This window comes from Colius striatus, chromosome 25, assembly GCF_028858725.1.
Source record: "Colius striatus isolate bColStr4 chromosome 25, bColStr4.1.hap1, whole genome shotgun sequence".
NCBI classification, from domain to species: domain Eukaryota; kingdom Metazoa; phylum Chordata; class Aves; order Coliiformes; family Coliidae; genus Colius; species Colius striatus.
Genome location: NC_084783.1, coordinates 1103067 through 1122350, shown reverse-complemented (window position 1 = coordinate 1122350; position 19284 = coordinate 1103067). Strand labels below are relative to the sequence as shown.

The 19284-nt window shown below is 45.5% G+C and overlaps 1 protein-coding gene across 2 annotated transcripts in view; it reads left to right on the top strand.

The window, feature by feature from the left end:
- The window catches only part of KDM4B (lysine demethylase 4B), an 85090-nt gene extending 68127 nt beyond the window's left edge, over positions 1-16963 (top strand). For both annotated transcript variants that reach the window (XM_062015205.1, XM_062015204.1), the window contains 10 exons: positions 25-203; positions 1340-1562; positions 4037-4113; positions 4691-4746; positions 5234-5342; positions 9138-9323; positions 9702-9866; positions 10633-10752; positions 12118-12210; positions 13946-16963. In XM_062015205.1, the coding sequence (XP_061871189.1) occupies positions 25-203; positions 1340-1562; positions 4037-4113; positions 4691-4746; positions 5234-5342; positions 9138-9323; positions 9702-9866; positions 10633-10752; positions 12118-12210; positions 13946-14131 (1394 nt within the window). In that variant the 3' untranslated portion in view covers positions 14132-16963. The remainder of the gene's footprint in view (positions 1-24; positions 204-1339; positions 1563-4036; positions 4114-4690; positions 4747-5233; positions 5343-9137; positions 9324-9701; positions 9867-10632; positions 10753-12117; positions 12211-13945) is intronic.
- The last annotated feature ends 2321 nt before the right edge of the window (positions 16964-19284 follow it).

The following is a 19284-nucleotide window of genomic DNA, read 5'->3' as shown; positions in this document are numbered from 1 at the left end:
TTGGGTTTTTTTTCCCCTTTCTAGAAACATTCCCATTTTCTGGGGAGGAAGATATGAGTGACCCCGAGGCTTTGAAATCTTTACTTTCCTTCCAGTGGAAGAACAAAGTGCATAATTTCCCAGCTGAAAGAAAGTTCAATGCAGCTGCTGCCCTGAGTGAGCCATACTGTGCTGTCTGTACCCTCTTCTACCCATATAACCAGGTAACAGTGCTCAGATGGGGTGGCAGTGTCAGTGGCAGCTGGGGTGTCAGTTATGCTTCAGACCTTTACCATAAGAAAGAAGACTCACAAATGTGCACACCAAAGAAAAGAGTACCTTTGGGTTTGGCAGAGGCAGTGGATGGAGCCTTTTTTGTTCCCTTTCCTGGCTTCTCTGTCCCTCTCAGCTTTCATTTTGTAAATCACACTCCCAGAGCTTTTTCCTGCAGACACTGTTTCATGCAGAGGAACGATGCCATAGTGGGCATGTGATTGCTCTTGTTCAGATGCAGGCCTGGATTTCTGAATAGATGCAAACAAGCAACAAAATCAGAAGTTATTGAGCAAGCACATGCATCATTATTTTGGAGAAACTACTGATATGCTTTGGGATATGTTGTGAGCAGAAAGGCATCAGATGAATTAGTTATTTGCCCAGTTGTGTATTGATTTGTTCTTGTATGATTATAGACCCAAATCTGCCTTTGTGTGTCCTCTAGGAATATGGGCCTTAGATGCATGTGTATATATATATGTATATGTGTGTGTATATATATATTTGTTGGAAGCTTTTTCAGAGAAAAGCAGAACCCATCTCCCCCTTCAATAAAATCTTTTGATGTATTTTAGAGACCTGAAATAAAAGCTCTGTTCTGCTTGCTGGCTGCTGCTGTATAATGGTTGTAAGGAAAACTAGGTGCAGCTGGGATGTTTTAATCCTTCTGGTTTGCTACCAGAAAGCCTGAAATGTCCTTCAGGAGAAAAAGTAGGGAAGGATGTGGAAGGGATGGGAGAGGAAGATGTTGAAGGTGTTGCTTTTGTTGATATTTTCCTTTATTTTTGTCCCCTTGGTGTTTAGATTTTTACAGAAGAAGAGCAGGGAAAGCTGCTCGTTGTTCTAATGCTTCCTTGAGCTTTCAAATGAAATGACAGGTCCCAGTACAGGCCTAAGGAAGAGAGAGAGAGAGGAGCAAAAGGCAGGAGTGGGAGCGTGCATGAGAGGACAGGATTTAAAGTTCATTGTTTGTGCTGCATCATGTCAGATGCTGGATGAGTTTTTTTGCAAGGGGAGTGCTCTATCTTTAAGCTTTGTGACCAGGGAAGAGGCAATTCCAAATGATGATGTTTTCTCTTTGAAGTCCTTACAGATGGATAAAGAAGCTGTCCCAGTCTCTGTAGGAGAGACCACCTCCTTTGTCCACCTTTCCAAGTGTGGACAAAAGACCAAGCCTCTGATCCCAGAGATGTGCTTTACCTCAAGTGGAGAAAACACAGAGCCCCTTCCTTCAAATTCCTATATTGGGGAGGATGGAACTAGTCCCTTGATATCCTGTGCCAAATGCTGCCTGCAGGTTCATGCTAGTGAGTATTTCCTTCTTCACCAACATGTTTGCTGTATTGAGAAACTCTTTGCATGTTGCCTGTATTTGAATCCCTTCTGGACCTGCTGTACCTGTCTCTCCCAAGTTTTCCTTTTCTGTTGCTGTTGGGTGTGTATATTGGAGCCCATCTTAGCAGTCACTCATCTCAGAAATACACACAAATACCCTTTTTGCTCTTTGTTTCGTTGGCTGATTCTTCTCTGTCTTACAGAAGATACTGTATCTTTCCCTTTTTTCCCTGTAATAAAGCAGAAATCACAAAGCTGATCACACTCTTTTCACTCCTTCAATTATTGGTCTGCTGGGTGAGCTTATTTTGTCCTTGAGTGCATCAGAGATTATGGAGTAGTCTCCAAGATAGATTTTATTAGTGTTTGTGTAACTGTTTGTAGGAATGGCACTTGATTACAAAAAAGCAACATATGTCTGTTTGTTTCCCTGATAGTTATATCTCAAAGAAGATGTGCTTAATCCTGGTAGAGTGTACCTTCAGTGCAGATTGCAGGACATGCAGTTAACATTTGCACTCATAGGAGATGTGGTGGATTACTTTTCAGCTGTTTGCTCTTGACAGATGGGAAATCTTATTTGACTTGCATCAGTTGAAATTACTTTTGTTGTTGCAGTTTTATAGCCCCCGGGTCAGTGTGCAGCCCAGCACGACTCTCTTGTGGAGAACTAGAGTGCAACTTGTATTTCTGTGCTGCATCTGTGACTGTGGTCACTTCTGGCTACTGAGAACTGTGTTGCAGAGTGAGAGTCAGGATAAAGACAGCTTTCTCACTTCACAAATGGTGATCAAAAGAGAAGCTGCATCTTGTACATCTGTATGTCTTCAATATGTCCAGTCTGTCAAAGTGGTTTTGGTGGCCAAACTGTATTTAGGGTCAAGAGAGGATGTGGGCAGGGGGATGGTAACCTGCAGGTGGGATGGTAACCTGCAGTCTCAGGCAGGAGGTAGAGCCATTTAGCTTTCTGTTTTGGCTGTGCTCTACCCTTGAGGATGGGACTGAAGTTAAGTCTGATGTAGTCTCTAGTGGTGTCTTGTTTCCTTGTTGCTAGTTGTACTTGTAAACCATCGTATCCTTTGACTTTGCTGCAGAGTAAAAGTTCCTGTGAAGGTTTCTGGGCTTTTAAGGTGTTGACAAAATCCATCCAAAGAGCACACTTTTGTTATTCTGTTAGCATCATCTTTACAGGACAATCTGGTGTTAAAAGTGTGACTGTTTCTCCCCTCAGATCCCATAGTCCAGCTACCTATGGGCCTGGAACAAGAAATCAATGCCAGATTTCATGCTTGCCCTCCACTGTTCTGAGCTCCAGCAGCATTTCAGTTCAGTGTCTGTTTCTCTTTCAGCTCAATTTCCAGCTCAGTGTTTTTAGACTCAGAACCCTGCCCATATTCTAGGACTGGGTTGATTCTGCTTCCTTGATTTGCCAGATGATAAAAAGAGACTTCAGATGTAGCAGACAGCTGTGGATCTATAGTATTGACTTTTTTTGAACATAATGTTTATCTGGTTAAGTGGATGATTTTTATAAATCAGGTTATTGAGGCAATCTCAATGCTTTCCAAAAAACCTCTTCTGAGTTGAATTCAGTAATTGGAGTCTCTCCAGCTGAAATGTCATGAGCAGTTTTGTTAGGATAGGTAAAAGCTGTGGGATGAACACTGTTGGCCAGGATGCTGGCCAGCAATTTGTGGTATGTTTCATTTTCTGCTGCAGGCTTTCTTTCCAAGCTTGCAGGAATCACACAGACCCAGGTTTTTTGTATGTCTTGTCCCTTTTGTCTTCAGTGGCAAACCTCAGTGCCTTTTACAGAATTTAAGAGGGATTTTTTGTCTTATTTCCCTGTCTTTATAATGAATATAATACCACTCTGCTATTTTGGTGCTGCAGAGAAGCGTGTGGGAGGATTTGGTCCTTGCATATTACAGTCATTGACACCCTGTAAAGTCAGATGTTTCTAACACTTCATATAACCAGAAATTAGATACTTTTAAATGTGAAATGCATGCATTTAATTTCTTTGAGATATTAGGGGGTTTGTCCTTCCTCATGACACCACTTAGCAAGGATGACTGGCTCAGGCTGAAACTCTTAACTGGTTGGGTGTGTTGAGTGCATTCCGGCAGTATTAGCATCACTTTTGAGCCCAGTTTTTAGCTGGAGGATCAAAGAACTGCTTGTATAGTCTTTGCAGAAGAGAAAAGGAAAAGTTGAGGAGTCTCTGTGTGTGGGTTCTTGGTTTGTTTGTTTGTTTTTAGACCTGCTGGTCCCAAATTCTGCTGCTCTTCACAAAGCTCCGTACAATTTGTCTGAGCCCTGACTGCTGAATGTAGTTACTCAAATGCTACACCTGGTCTCAAAGGTGTTTCTCAATTGAAAAGTAAACAAGTCAAAACTACAGCTATGTCAGTAGAACACACTGAAGGTGGTTTCTTTCTTTCAGGCTGTTATGGAATACGTCCAGACCTGGTGAATGAAAGTTGGTCTTGTTCACGGTGCTCAGCCAACGCATGGGCAGCGGTAAGCATCAGCTCCTCTGGACACAAAACACTGTGGGAACAGATTTCACAGCATCCCTCAATAGTGGGGGCTGGAAGGGCCCTGCAGAGCTGCTGCAGCCCCAGCCCCTGCTCCAGCAGCTTCCCCTGGCTCAGGGGGCACAGGAACGTGTCCAGGTGGGGTTGGAAACCTCCTGAGGAGCCTCCACACCCTCCCTGGGCAGCCTGGGCTGCTCAGTGGCACAATCTGCTGGTGAATCAGCCTCCACTCCCAGTTTGGTGTTAACAGGGAACTCACTGAGAGTACACTCTGTCCCCTCATCCAGGTTATTAAGATGTTGGGTAAGACTTGCCCCAAAACTGACCCCTGTGGAACCCCACTGCCCACAGGCCTCCAACTCAACGCCCTTATCAGCACCCTCTGGGCTCTGGCATTCAGCCAGCTCTCCATCCACCTCACTGTCCACTCATCTACTGATGAGTGGTGGCAGAGTACAGTTTGCCTCTGCATCTCAGATGTGGTGTAGTAATTTTGGGGGAAAGACAGGCAGCCAAGTAGAGCTTTGTGGTCCAGTTCTGAAGGAATTTTCTCCCTTCAGGAATGTTGCCTGTGTAATCTCAGGGGAGGAGCTCTTCAGATGACCACTGATGGACGGTAAGGGATGCTTTGAACTACCTTTTCTTTCCTCCTATACTGCATCTAATCATCCAGTGCTGTGAATTTGGTCTTGGTGCTCAGTGTAGCAGCGAGTTTTGGCATTATGGATGCAACAGCTGCTCAGAGTTGGAAGGATGAGCTCGAGGAGCTGTGCTGCCTTACACTCTGCACCAGGCTTCTCAGTAGCAGAGGTAATGTGGCTCTGAAGACTTGCTGAATTTGGTTATTTCACAAAGAAAAGGCCTTTCAGAGAATGTTTAGTAGGATGCAAAGTCAGATGCATGCAGCAGGTTGATCTCTGCTGTTGCAGAGACATTTACCTTACGCAGTCATGATTAACCATCAGTTGGTTACATTGCCAAGGCTGCCAGCCACCATCAATATGCCTTGATATTGAGGGAGTCAGAGAAACTTGAGCTGCCCTCTTGAGTGTTCAGTTCAAATAGTGGTAGACTCTGATTTATCTCTTTGCTTTCTTCTCCAGGTGGATCCATATAATCTGTGCTATTGCTGTCCCTGAGGCCCGTTTCCTCAATGTAATAGAGCGTCATCCTGTGGATATCAGTGCTATCCCAGAGCAGAGATGGAAACTGGTGGGTGTCTGGAGACAGTGTTTGTGAACTAGAGTCAGAGAGGGGAAAGAAAAGGAAAAAGACTTTAACTAGACATGAAAATATTGTGTAAAGTGGCTGAGATTGGAGGTGATGTTCTTGCTCTTATTTCCGACACGTTTGGATGTCTCTGAGGTACTGTCTCAGTTCTTTGACACACAAACAAGTTGTGATGACCAGATCTCTTACCCTGGGCAGAGCCTTGGGTGCTTGCTCACCTGGCAGTCAGGGCTAAACTACCTGAAAGCTTCATTTACTGCAGGTGCTGTGTAGCAGGAGTGGGAAGGGTCGTGGCAGCTGGAAGGAAGCTGATGTATTGCTGAGGTGTTCACCTGTAATTTGACTTGTCTGTCTTTACAATATTCTTCTCTATCAAGAAATCTCTTGTAGAAATTAATAAACTTCTCTTTGTGACCATGAGTGGAAGGCAACACTCTGCAAAGAGTTTAGTACAAGTCCAACTGCACCTTGTTATGTAGCTGCATAGCCTCATCTGAGGGATTAGTAATGGATGATTCATTAGCTCAGAGCAATTAATCTTAATGTTAGTTAATGCCCCATCACTAGAGTGTGTTATTGCAAAACAAATTGTGCTTGTGCTGCTTTTTTTTGTACAGAAGTCAGCTGGGTGGCAGTTGGGAGTGTGCTGTGGGGGAAGGTGATGTAGCATCAGTTAGCATTGATGGATTTGTTCACTCTGCAGCTGTTTAGTGCAGGCAGCTCAGCCAGGGCTTGGCTGAGAGATTAGGAAGAATCTCTGTCTGCTTCCAGAGTTATTTTTCTGTTGTGCAAATGGTTTTTGTACACAAATGTAAGAAGCATTCATTATTCAGGTGGAGTGATGGAGCTCTGTGATGTGAGTGATAAATCTTGCAGCAGTGGTCCTTTATGGATCATCTGACATTTGCAGCATGCATCCTCTTCATTACCAGCACTTGTAACGATGAACTAAAAGTCCTTTTACACAAGGCTCACTTGTATTACCTAATGGAGCTTCACAAGGAAACATGACTTAATTCTTTAACTCTTGTGTGGCTGCATTACAGTCCTGCCTTACAGAGCCAGGATGGGACTAATGTGCATAAAGCTCTGCTGCTTTGTTCAGAGAGATGGCCTTTGTTGCTGAAAAAGATGGAAAAGGAGAGAAGGAATGATGTGAATGTTAAGGGCAGCTGAAGTGAGAGGATCCAGGTTGTGAAAGAAAGGGAAGGGACTATCAGTGCTTCTTGTTTTTTCATGTACCTTTGTGGTTTAAGTTCCTGTGAGAGCTGGAGGTAACAAGCACTTGCAGTGATCTGCTCAGAGCATCTGCTGTTCTTTGAGCACACACCAGGCCTTCCCTTCCAAACAGGCTTCTCAGTCCATCTGTGGGTATGGCATCCCTTTGCAGGCTGCTCTTGGCCTTTGTCTGATGGATGGTGTATCAGGAGCCTGCACGAGGAGATTATTTATGACGTGGAAATTTGGAATAATTAGCTGCCATTCCTCAGTGGAGTAAATGAATTGCAGTGTTCATCATGCAGGAGACAGCCCATTTCTTACTCTCAGCTATGACCTGACTCTCTGGTGTACATTCATTCCCAAGATTTTTCTCCTGTGCTTTGGACCTTCTCCCTGTTGCCTCCCCTGCCACAGAAAATGGCTTTAAATCTACACTGTTCCACCACAGCTCTTGGCACTGCTGCCTTTGGCCATCCCCATCTCTCACCCTTCCACATCTTCTGCATTTTCACCCTTTCCACCATCTCCTACCTTTCAGTCTCACTGTAGCTCATTCTTGGCTCACATTTGCTCTGAGTACCCCATTGATGCAGCTCTCCTGGCTGGCAGGAGGAGTTTAACTTGCCACTGGCCTGTCATTAGGTGCATGCTAATCCTTCTGCCTTGGAAATATCCTGTTTGCATCAATAAAGGGAGATTCCTGATCCTGGAGGGTTAATGCTCCCATGAGAGGCTGTATTGAGCACACTGTATATCAGCAGTTGTCCCTGCTGCGGGAGAATTGGCTATTGACAGTTTAATAATGAGATCTCCCTGCTATTGACTTGCTTTCAGTGCTGTGTTCCTGCTCTGCACTTTGCTGAGGTGCTTATCTGCCCTTTGAACACGGTTTACAGAGTGATAAGGCCTAGCTTATTAAATAGGAAAAGAAAACCCTCCACATTCTGGCAGCACTCAGGCTCTGCCTTTGAATTTCCTGGCTTTTGTTAGTGCAAGTAAAAAGGCCAAATTAATCTTTGGTGTAAACACAGTGACTTCATTCCCAGGAAGAGCCTTGGTCTTGTGGGGCAGAACCCAGGCAGGGAGGAGTGATGTTACATAGAAACAGGGAAGAATGCATCTCCCTTTCTTTTGCATGTTTTGCTTTCAGGAGAAATACTCTTTGGAGAAAAGCTTTTGTTTGGCTTGGCAATGTGTTGTAGCTGACACAGGGAGGCCCTGGCTCTCAGCTGTGGTAACACAAACAGAACACTGCACTTTGGCAGTTCTTATTTGGTGCTCACTGGATAGTTTATAACATGATACCACTCCTCATAGTTTTTTTTGAGGGTAGCTTTTAAGATCACTCAGACCTAGAAGCAGAGTGAATTTGTACTTCTGAAGGGTTGTATTGGCTCCCTGTGTGATCCTGGGCAGCTCATGTTCCAGTTCTGATCCCCTGGGATGTAGTAATTCAGGAGAATCTTAAACTTTAGGTCATGCATTCTATAATCTTGCATTCCTTGAGTGCTGCTTTAGTGGAAGTGAGGTAAATGAGAGGCCATGAAGAGGGGAAAAGGGGGCAGAAAAGCTCTGTTTAATATCAGAGAAAAAGAATCTGTCCTTGATGGTATCATGGTGTGTTTACAGGACATTGCTGCTGGGATGAGGGAGGGACTGGGGCTGTACAAGCAGTCTGGTGTGCTTTGGAGACAGTTGTCTGGAAACAGGCACTATAAGTTATTGCTTTGCTCTGTTCCTCCTTATATGTGGAAATTATTGCTTTGTAATAAATGAGTTGCATAGCTGTACAGTCAGATTCATGGGCATCTCATATCTCTCAGGGTTTTATGATGAGCTAATCTTTCCAACAAGTAAAATGCATGTTTGTCTCATGTGTGATACTCATTTTGCCCTGCTTTGCCTTGCCCAGGCCTCAGCTAAGGTAAAGAGGTAAAGGTAAAGAGGCTGCCATTGGTCAGACAGGTTTGCTAGACTTAGAGTGTTCACAGCCAAGAAGGGTGTGTTCATGTAGTTAACCTGTTGCCTGTTGAACCCTCCCTTTCTCTCAGCCCTCCAGTGAACACAGTGCCAAATTGGATGTAAGTCTGCCTCACTGTCCAGCATGGTTAAAGGGACTGAGGAGTTACTGTCTGCTGTAGCTTATGAGTTATTCTAGGCAATACATATGTATTTGCATATATCAGAGAATCCCAGAGTGGTGGGGGCTGGAAGGGCCCTGCAGAGCTGCCCCAGCCCCTGCTCCAGCAGCTTCCCCTGGCTCAGGGGGCACAGGAACGTGTCCAGGTGGGGTTGGAAACCTCCTGAGCAGGAGCCTCCACACCCTCCCTGGGCAGCCTGGGCCAGGGCTCCCTCACCTCAACAGATACACATCTATATAGATGTGCAATTCAGAAAGTATTGGACTTGACCCCTCAGCATCACACATGGCACTTTTGACCGTGGTTTCTGGGCTCTAGACACCAATGGCAGGATCCTTCCCACCATGTGAGTGTGGGTGCCAGCCAGAAGCTGCCCTTGGCTCCCTGTGTAACACTGACCTCTGTTTCCTTTCAGAAATGTGTGTACTGTAGGAAGAGGATGAAGAAGGTGTCTGGGGCCTGCATCCAGTGCTCCTACGAGCACTGCTCCACCTCCTTCCACGTCACCTGTGCCCACGCAGCTGGCGTGCCCATGGAGCCAGACGACTGGCCCTATGTTGTGTCCATCACTTGCTTCAAACACAAAGCAGCCAACCAGAATGTATGTTGTTTGGTTTGGGGTTTGTTTCATAGAATCACAGCATGGTGGGGGTTGGAAAGGGACCTTTAGAGCTCATCCAGTCCTACCCCCCTGCAGAAGCAGGTTCACCTAGAGCAGGTCACACAGGAACGTGTCCAGGTGGGTTTTGAAGCCCTCCAAGGAAGGAGCCTCCACAGCCTCCCTGGGCAGCCTGGGCCAGGGCTCCCTCACCCTCCCAGTAAAATAGTTTTTCCTTATGTTTAAATGGAGCTTTTTGTGTTGCAGCTTCATCCCATCAGCCCTTGTCCTGTTTGTTTCTCCATGAGGTTTCGGGTTTGTTTTTTAACACAGCTTTTACAACTGCAGACTGCAAATGGTTCCCTTTTGTCTATGACCCAGGTTCCCTTTCGAAGGGAGGTGACCCTTGGACAGACTGTAATCACAAAGAACAGGAATGGACTCTACTACAGATGTAAAGTCATTGGCATGACCACACAGACTTTCTATGAAGTAAACTTTGACGATGGTTCATACAGTGACAACGTTTACCCAGAAAGCATCATTGTAAGCAGCTCTCTGTGGAGACTTATTGCAGTTAGAGATGGGTACAAGAGTGTAGTGTCTGCATTCCTCTGCTGTGTGCTTTGGGGTGGAACAATGAAGTAAAAGCTAGCAAAACAAAATGAGATTGAAAAGTAAAGTTGTTGCTTGCATAGAAAATCTCATCCTGCTCTTCATTACTGTTCTTGTTGATGACATGATCTCATTTCTCTGGTTTTTGCTCCTTCACAAAGATGGGATTTTGCTGTGTGCAGGTCCCTTAACAGAAAGCAGTGTTTGTTTCAAGCTGCATCCTATTTGTTTTGTGGTTGAATAATCTCTTTATTTTTCAACTGACAAGTGTGATCTGTGGGGGAAGCAGATTGGCTGTAATCACTTCTGGCTCAAAATGGGGAATTCACTTAATAGAATGGATATCTAGAAGAGCCTGACTTGTCAGCTCATGCATTCTGTCCCAGAGTGTGCCATTGATTCACCATGTGAAGGAGCAGCTCACCCTACTTGGTTGTGGGTGGTGTAAGAGGTCTGATGTAATGGGATTTGTGATGAGGACTTTCCTAGAACTGAGCACTGTCACCAGAAGGAAGTGCAAGTGTCTGTTCCTGGTCTCTCTCCAGTTAATGGTTTGCTGGAGATGACTGCAGAAGCTTTTCTAAACTTAGAGTGTTATGTAGCAAGTTCCTTGAGCAGTGATTCTGACACACCTCTGTAGCTGGTTCTTGAGGTTTGCTGCTGTTGGTTGTCTGACCTTTCACTCTTATGTCTTCAGAGCAGGGACTGCATCCAACTGGGACCCCCTCCAGAGGGTGAGTTGGTTCAACTGCAGTGGACAGATGGAATCATCTATAAGGCCAAGTTTATTGCAGCCCAGATCAGTCAGATTTACCAGGTGAGTATGGAAGAAGTACCCACGTGCTTCATGTCAACGTGTCTGTAGCTCATTGTGTAGCTCACTAGTGTTGGACACTTGCTGTGGTCATGGAGGGGGAGAAGCTGCCTCCTGAATGAACACTGCTGGGAGTCTAAAGAGAAACACAGTGTTGAAATAGGATCAGAGTAAAGGTTTTCTGTGGTAGAATGTGGATGTATGGATAGACATGTGTTGTAAGAGGTTGTAATAGGAAGGTTTAACTTGGTCACAGTGGCACTATTTCAGCATGGAAGGTTTTATAAAATGCAGTGTTTTACTTAAACCCTTTGAAAGATGAAACTGGTAATGATTTGCAAAGGATGCTTTGGGCACATCCTTAAGAAAAAGACATGCTGACATTTGCAAATAGCTGTTATTTTTAAGAGATTAATGAACAAGAGGCAAAGGAAGTTCCATATCTTGTATTTGTTTGAAATGGGGTTCTGGTTTCTATCCTTCCTACACAGAGTGTTCCATTTCTGTGTGAAGGGAGCACAGTCACCCACCTTGTCAGTTAGTGAACAGTCTTTTTGGTGTGTGTAATGAACATGAACTGCTTCAGAGATGATCTGAGGTGCCCCTGCTTATGCATAAGCACAATATATAGTTCCATAAAGATCTATTGTTAGGCATGCTTTCCAGTTTAATCACAGTAGAGGAAATGGTCATTGATTTCTCCTCCACTGGTGGGGCCAGATGACAGGAAAAAATATGCATGAGGAGAATGTGTTTTTCAAATCATGCAGTTACCTCTAGTGAAGCTCTTCTCCAGGGGAGGAGAGTCTGGGAAGCTTCCCACATTGGTTCCCTGTATTGGTGCCTTTGCACTGCAACTTGTTTCTCTGGTTTAGAATAGGATTGTATTTGAAAGCAGTTGTTTCCTTATGAAAATGTTTTGTTTAAGGTGAAAGAAACTCCTATTACCACACTGGCCTGAATACAGGGCTGCCTCTTATTGTCAGTGGAAAACTTCCTTTGTTCAGGATTTGACTCAAAAATCAGTCAAAATCTTGAGTGCTCTGCCTGGGAGGGGGGAGCAGAGGGGCTGCTCCAGCTGTACCAGACATTTTAGCATCTGCAGGAGCAGGGAGTGAATCCACTTGGACCAGATAAAATTGAGCAGCACTTGAAACTGGCAGTTTCTAGGTTCAGCGTCCTTACACAGCTTAGGGATGCTGATCCTGCAGCAATCCCATTGACATGCAGTGCCACGAACAGAGACTCATCCGTGGGAGCTTCCCCTTGATGCTTCCTCACTTTTCCCATGAAGGGACCAAACAGAAATGTTCAAATGCTGTAAATGTCGAGGCCAAGTTCTTATTTCATCCTCTGCCTACTCTGCAGGTCGAGTTTGAAGATGGTTCCCAACTAATGGTAAAGCGTGGTGACATTTACACCTTGGAGGAAGAGCTTCCCAAGAGAGTCAAGTCTCGCCTGGTAGGTGCCAAAGTGAAGGAGTGAAGTGGCTGTGACTTGCAGTCACATTTTCTTGGCTTATTGTTTAGACAATTAGGTAAATGCAGCCTCCAGCTTGTGTGGCTGTAAAACCACTTGTCCTTCACAAATACACAGAGTAAGAAGAAATCCTTGATGTAAATGATTTTCCCTTTCACGTGTTCAGATGTGGGGTTTGTTTTCTCTGCTTGAAAGGTTATGTTGATATCATTTTACAGCACATCAATTCAGTTCTATGACTGCCATTCTGTCTGAATCCTTCCATCAGAAGTGAGGGGAATTGGCCTACAGCCAAGTGGTTTCTGGAGAACTGATTAGCAACATGGGACCAAACCCCCATTTCTCACCAAAGAGGAGATTTAGAACATAGCTCTTGGCTGTAAAGCTCTTAATCTAAAAGATCAGGCTGTCTTTAACTGCACACAATGGAATTACTGAGCCTAGAAAACAGGAGGGATTTATTTCATGACTTTTTAGGTTCCAGACTTGCTGGGTGTTTTCAAACCTGATGCTTTAACCTTTAAAGCCATCTCATTTAAAGAAATGATGAGGCTGGTTTCTATGCAAATGAGAATGGAGAGTTTTCTTCTTCATTCTATCTGTCAGGTGTAGCAGGATAGGGACAGAGCCACAAAGTCAGCCTGTGGTAAGGCCCTGGGCTTCTGTCTGCTTTGTGAGGCAAAAAGGATGCTCCAACCTTCCCTCAAGACTCCATGAATTGCTGTCCTGGGTTAAACCAGCAGAGGTGTGAGCTGCACATTGCCCAGAGTGGCCTGGTGTCAGGCAATCCTGTGGAAGAACTGCAGAGGAAACAAAGTTTTTACCCCCAAAACCCACTTGTCAAATGCTTTCAGTGATGTAACTCTGAAGAGCTGCTTGTCTGAGGTTGTTCATCTCAGTGAAGACCTCATGGCATAAATTTTAGAGGTGGATACTTTGTTATCCTTAAAAGACTTCTGGTGGCAAAGCAGCACCTTTGAGGCAATTTCTAAGGAGTGCACAATATTCCAGTTTTATTTAAGCTTGTCTGATGATAAAGGCTACACAGTGAAGCCCTGAAGTAGAGAGTTTGGAGTGAAACCTCTTCTCTGCAGTGGAGGCATCAGGCTTCAGAACAGTAGCAGAGAAAGGAATGCAAGCTGGCAAGGAAAGAGAAAGTTTCAAGCCTGGTTGAAAGCTGGTTTTTTTCCTTGAGTGTTTTCTGCTGCCAGAGGTGTTGGGCTGTGCTCTGTGCTCTCGTGCTACAGCAGAACAAAGGAACAAGGAGGGAGGAGATAGTGATTTCTCCCAAGAAATGAGTCTCGTTTGAGAGTGCAGGAGCAGGATGAGCAGGAGGAATTGTTTGTACAGTCACTCCCAAACGCTCTCTTGGAGTCTGGGTTGGTTATTTCAGAGACACCAGGGAAGCCCCAGTTTCCTCTGTGCTTCTGCTAGGAGTGAATAACCCAAAGAGGCAGAGGAGGAGTAAACAGAATTGGTGAGTCAGGAGCTGAACTGAAAGAGTTTCTCCAGAGTTTCTCTCCCCAGTTTGGTTTCAGAAGCCCAGCCTCTTTCATGTCAGCCAGTGCATGTTTCACAGTTCACTCTTCCTACAGCAGCACTGGAACCGCAGCGCTTCAGCCGCTCTCCCCGCTGCCTCCTTACCCAGACGTGCTCTGTGCTTTGCACCCCTTCTCCTGCCCTGCCTCTAACCATTGTGCTTTCGTGTCTCCTGCAGTCCCTCAGCACTGGGGCCCCTCAGGAAGATGTATTTTCAGGAGATGAAGTGAGAGCAGCCAAACGTCCCCGGCTGGGGAACCCAAGGAATCCTGAAGAGTACGGACAAAGCCCAGATTACTTGGCCTTTATGGAGAGCCTGTTGCAGACACAGTACCAGCCTGGAACTCAGAGCAACATGTTTTAACCAGGATTAAACAGAGCTATTCAATTAACCCTTTTCAAACAGGAAACTGTGGAATAGACCAGCCTTGTGCAATAGCCTGCTGTGAATTTCTTTCGTCTGCTCTTGGTTTGGACTGCAGGATACCCTGTCTGGCTGCACGCTACCTCTACTTTGCCAGACATTGCTGACCAATAGAGTAGGGAGCTTGAAAATCCTTCAGACAGCATTTCCCATGGAGACTTTGGAAGAGTTTCTACTAATGGAGCTTTGTGACTGTCTCCTTTTTATGAGGCTTGGCAAGGGGTTAAAATGTAACAAAGCAAACAAACAAAAGAGACTTTTTAAGATATGTCAAAACTTTTTGTCTTTCAAGGTGCTATTACATTGACTACTGAAGCAGCCTTTGGAATTGTGTTTTCTGTACATAGATGTCACCTTTGTGAAGTTTTCTATAAATGAGCATTATTAAAAAAACAAAGCAAACAAAAAATAGGAGAAGAAAAGTTTCCACAAAACCTTTTTCTAGATTATGGCTTTAAACCAGAAAATCAACAAAATCCTCCCTCCCCCCTCCCCCAAATCCCACCCCCCCAGATGAAATGTGACTAATATTACAGTGGGGAATGAAAGAGATGATGTCTTGGAAAGTTCTGGGTTCATTTTGTTTTGTAAAGAAACACTATCTTCTTTGTAAGCTGGGGAAGGGATCCCCTGGCTGGTTTCTTACCGTTAGTTCTCGCACCGTTAGGTGAGTTTCTGCCACGTCACCAGGAAGGGACTTAGGGAAGAAGTGGCCAAGTCTTGGTCACTCTTGTCATCTTCCTTCTCCATCTTTGCCATCAAGTTGCTTTCTAGTTACAAATCAGCATGGCTTTCAGTTGCAATATGCCACTTGGTTTTGGCAGGTGTTCTGTTGCTGCTTCTTGTGTTAGTTCCATCGCGCTGCCCCCGCGGACGGGAGCACGGAGGGGTTACTCTGGCTCTCTGCTAGGCTTGTTCTCCCACTGGAACCTTTTTCTTTGTCTCCTTATTTTGGTTTTGATTTGATTTTTTAAATTCTTTGGGAGTTGTGCTCCTTACACTTGTGAGAATCATTCCATGACAGAAGCCTGGGAGGTGTTTGTATGGTTTTTCTTTTATCCTATTAAAGAAGAAATTCCCCAACCATCTTTTGATTTGTCGTGACATCCTTTGCTTAAGTAAAGACTGAGCCTTTGGAGATACTCCTGGGGAAGAGGAATGCAAGCCCTTCAGCTGATTGGACTCAGTTCACTGAGAATTGAATGAGCATTAAAGGCAAAACCAAATCCTAAAGTATTGAGTGGGCAGCTCCCACTTGAAGCCTTGGAAATCACCTCTGGTCAAAGAGCTGGCACGGAGCAGCATTTGTAAAAGAGCCTGATCCAAAGCCCTGCTGAAGTCACTGGAAAGTCTTCCCCTCTCTTTGGAGGATCTCCCTCAATTCATGGGGGAAAGAAAAAGGCAGCCCTAGTGCAGAGTTGGAAAGGAGACGTGGCTTCCAGAGTGTCTGGGTGAAGGGGGGTGCAATGGTGCCCCCGCTGCCTCGACCTGCTGTGAGGTAGCAGAGCTGCCCAGAACCCTGCACAGCAACCTGTCCCACTTAATTCCCTCAAATTACTGGGCAGAAAGAGACAATGCTTGATCATTATTTGTTGGTAAGCCCCTTTGCAAGGTGCTCATTGTTCCCTGGAGAGGTTTTTAAGCAACTCTCTAGCTGGATCTCCCGGGGAGTAAGTGGGAAGCATTTGTGGGCCGGCAGATGGTAGAGCAGCATCTTAAGAGACTGGATGGGTATTGAACTGTCCTAGTGAAAGACTGGAGATAGAATGAAGCATTTTTTTCCCCTCCTTTTTTGTTCTTTCATGTTGGGTTTTGTCCTCCTTTAGAACTGCAGTTCCTTTTGTCTCTTACTGCCTCTGCGACGGGTCCTTCCCCGCGTGTGTGCCTGCGTGTGCACGTGTGTGTTTGTGTGTGTTCAGAAGACCTTGGGAACAGGGTTTGCCTGGGGTTTTGCTTTGGGGTTTTTTTTCTTAATCCTTTCTGAGTTTTTGATGTTTTCCAATAGATGTCTCCAAGAATGAAAAGAAACCAGACTAACAAAAAGCTTAAAACATTGGCAAGGTTCTCCCAAGCCTCGGTTGTTCCTCCAAGCCAACCGACTCCTGTCCCTTCAAAACATCAAGTAGGGAGAAAATTGCTTGTGTCAAAGAGTAGGAATGTTGCCAGGCCACGAGAGAAATAGTCCAAACAATTGAAAGTGATGTTAAACAGCAGAGGACTTTTGTTTTGGAAGTGGGGAGGGTGAAGGGTGGGATGGAGCCGAATGGTTGTGAGCAATGGGGAGTTTCCTCTGCATGTCGAGGCCCTGCCTGAAGTGGCCCCTTTGCTGTGTTGCATCTGTGGTACCTTTACAAATACTCTTTATATTGTAAACCAAACAAAAGTGTGTTTCCTCAACCCCTTATTCAGCTGCTGAGTTATGTTGAAGCTGGAACTGTGAGAATGCCCTTCCTCATTGCAAGGGCTCTCCCTCCTTCATTTCTCAGTCCCTCTTTTTGGTTTAGGAATGACTTGTGCAGGTGGTTGGTAACAAGCAAATCGATGGCCTCTGTGCATCAGGCTGTTGGAAAGGAAATGGGAAATGCACATTCCTACCCTCCCCTTCCTCCAGTGAAATATATTTGTAACTGTCTGATTATGTGCTATCAGAATAATGATTTTTTTCTCCTTCTCCCCCTAGATTTAAGGATGTGATGTATTTTTTGCATATTTTCCCCTCTGCCTCTCTAGGTTCATAATGAATTAAAGGCTGTTGAGCACTTCAGAATTACACTTTTTGGGGGGTCTTGATGTCTCTTCATTTCTAAGTTTAAAGTCTTTTGTGCTGCAGGAAGAAGGTGTGATGGGTAAAGCTGACTGATGGACCAGCAGAAGCTGTGCCTGAAGGACAGCAGCAGCGTGCTCTTTTCCTTCCTCTCTGTTGACCAGGCAGGAGAAGAGATCTGTCTCTGCACCCCTTCCCAGAATGAAGGACAAAGCTTGCAACGTGTTTTTGTCCAGGGCCCAGGATTTGCTCTGGCTGCCAAAATTGCCAGAGGTGGTTCTAAATCCCTTTAACCTCTGAATCACCAGTTAGCTCCTTCACAGCCTTCCAGTAGCCTTTCTTTCTAGCTCTTGGAGGTCATGCTGACATTGCACCTCTTAAAATAGCATCTTCCTGAACCCTCACTTAAACAACCTTCATTTCCTGTCCTGAGCCATGATACTTTCATCCAACTGGGGGGGAATTTGTAGTAGACTCATGTTGCAGATGATGTGAAAGTAAAGAAACCAACTTTTGCAGTTTAACAGTTGCTCTTGAGCTGATCTGAGGAATCCCACCAGTGGGAAGAAGCTGCTGATACAAAGTCTGTTGGAATTTACACCCACACAAAGCTTCCCTCTGAATTTAAGGTGTGCTGAGTTGCTGTAAGGAGAACTAATGTGCTTTTAAAGATGTTTTAGGAAGCAGTACATGCTTCCAAGTAACTGCCTGGATCGGTGATCAAAAGGCAAAGATCAAACCTTCCTGTCTCTCTCTCTCACAGCCTCACAGGGTGGAACAGACATTTCCACACAACTCCCCCAGTCACTGTGGGTTTCTGGTGCTCACTGAGATTGCTGGGCTAAAATATAGATGCTGTAGCTTGGTTAGGAAATGATGCTGTGGCCAGAGGGTCCTCGGGGAGACGTGAATGCCACCACTGCTGCAGGGAAGAGCTTTGCTTCCCATGTGTCCCACTGCCAAAGGGCTGTTCAGGGGTGGGGGAGAGAGTGTAGATGAGCACAACTCATCAGCCACTTCTTTCCTAGCCCTGGAAAAAGTGTTGTTGTGTGTGTCTGTGGGAGCTGGGAGCTGGGCTGCACCTCTCAATGAAGTGTCTTTGTGTTTCCTTCTGCTTGTCCACGATCTGTTTGTGCTGGGTCCTCCAGCCCTGTTGTGCTGCTCCCTCCTGCCCAGGCCCTGTCCTCTGCCCCTGCCCTGCAGAGGGACTTTCCCTGGCCACTTACTGGGCCCGTGTGGCTTAGGTGGGGATGAGATGCCCACACATGCTGCTGTGTCTGGCACAGAGGGCTGCAGTTCCTCACTGCTTTGCCTGGTCCAGCTCACGGGCTGCCGAGCAGCAGGATGCCTTCACACAAGCAGATGTTTAGAAACCTGTAGTGTAGAAGCTGATAAACCCCCCTGAGTGGGTGTCACCAACTGTCACATGCACAATAGAGTCATTTTGTGATAATTGCTGGCAGCAATGAGGAGATGGGGATCAACAGGCTCCTGAGGCCAGCAGAGACTCGTGCCATATGCCTGGGGAGTGGGGCGGTGGGTGGAGAGTCCTGAACTCCTCTGGCTGGAGAAGGAGCTTTAGTTTGGTGAGAAGAAATGGAGGAGAGAATTGTTTCCTTTTGTTTTCCTTTATAAAGGGCAGGATTAGTTAGGAAACTAAACCCAGCAGTGTTATTGGGCTGAGGCTGAATGGACAGCCTCAATGTCTTGATTAAATGTCTACCACTGTGCCCTTTCTCACTCTGGAGAACTTCATGTGGTAACTTCTGGTCCTATTTGAAACAATCCTTCTTGCAGAAGTGTTTTCTGCACATCTCCAGTGTGCAGATCCACATCAGCCTGTTCACACGTGGTGTTGTGTGGCTTTCCCCCCCATCCTGGTCTCTCCTGGCTTCCAGTTGTGCTGCCTGTATGTGGGAGGACATCATGGACCTTCAAACACTCTCTTTTCGGTGTACTTGCTCCTTTTGCAGCTTTAATTTTGTGATGCTCACTTTAAAGGAAGAGCAGATGATGGAAAAGCCTTGTCACATGCTGTAGACATCTGTGCTTTGGCCAGCTTTGCACAACTTCTCTTTCCTGACGTCGTTCTGTGGGGGTTTTTCTCTGTTCCTCTTCCCTTGCTGTTCACATTAGTTCTTCATCAGTAGCTCTCCTTCAGCTTGAACAAATTGCATGAGTTTAATAAAAACTACTCATTAAACAGGTGCAGTTCCCTTCTGGAAGAGTGCCCTTGTTTTAGTTGGAGTGGTTCACTCAAGAGTTTTTGCTGAAGGTAATCAGGAGCTGTTTTGAACTGAACTTTGCTTTGAATCTGGACATTGCTGTT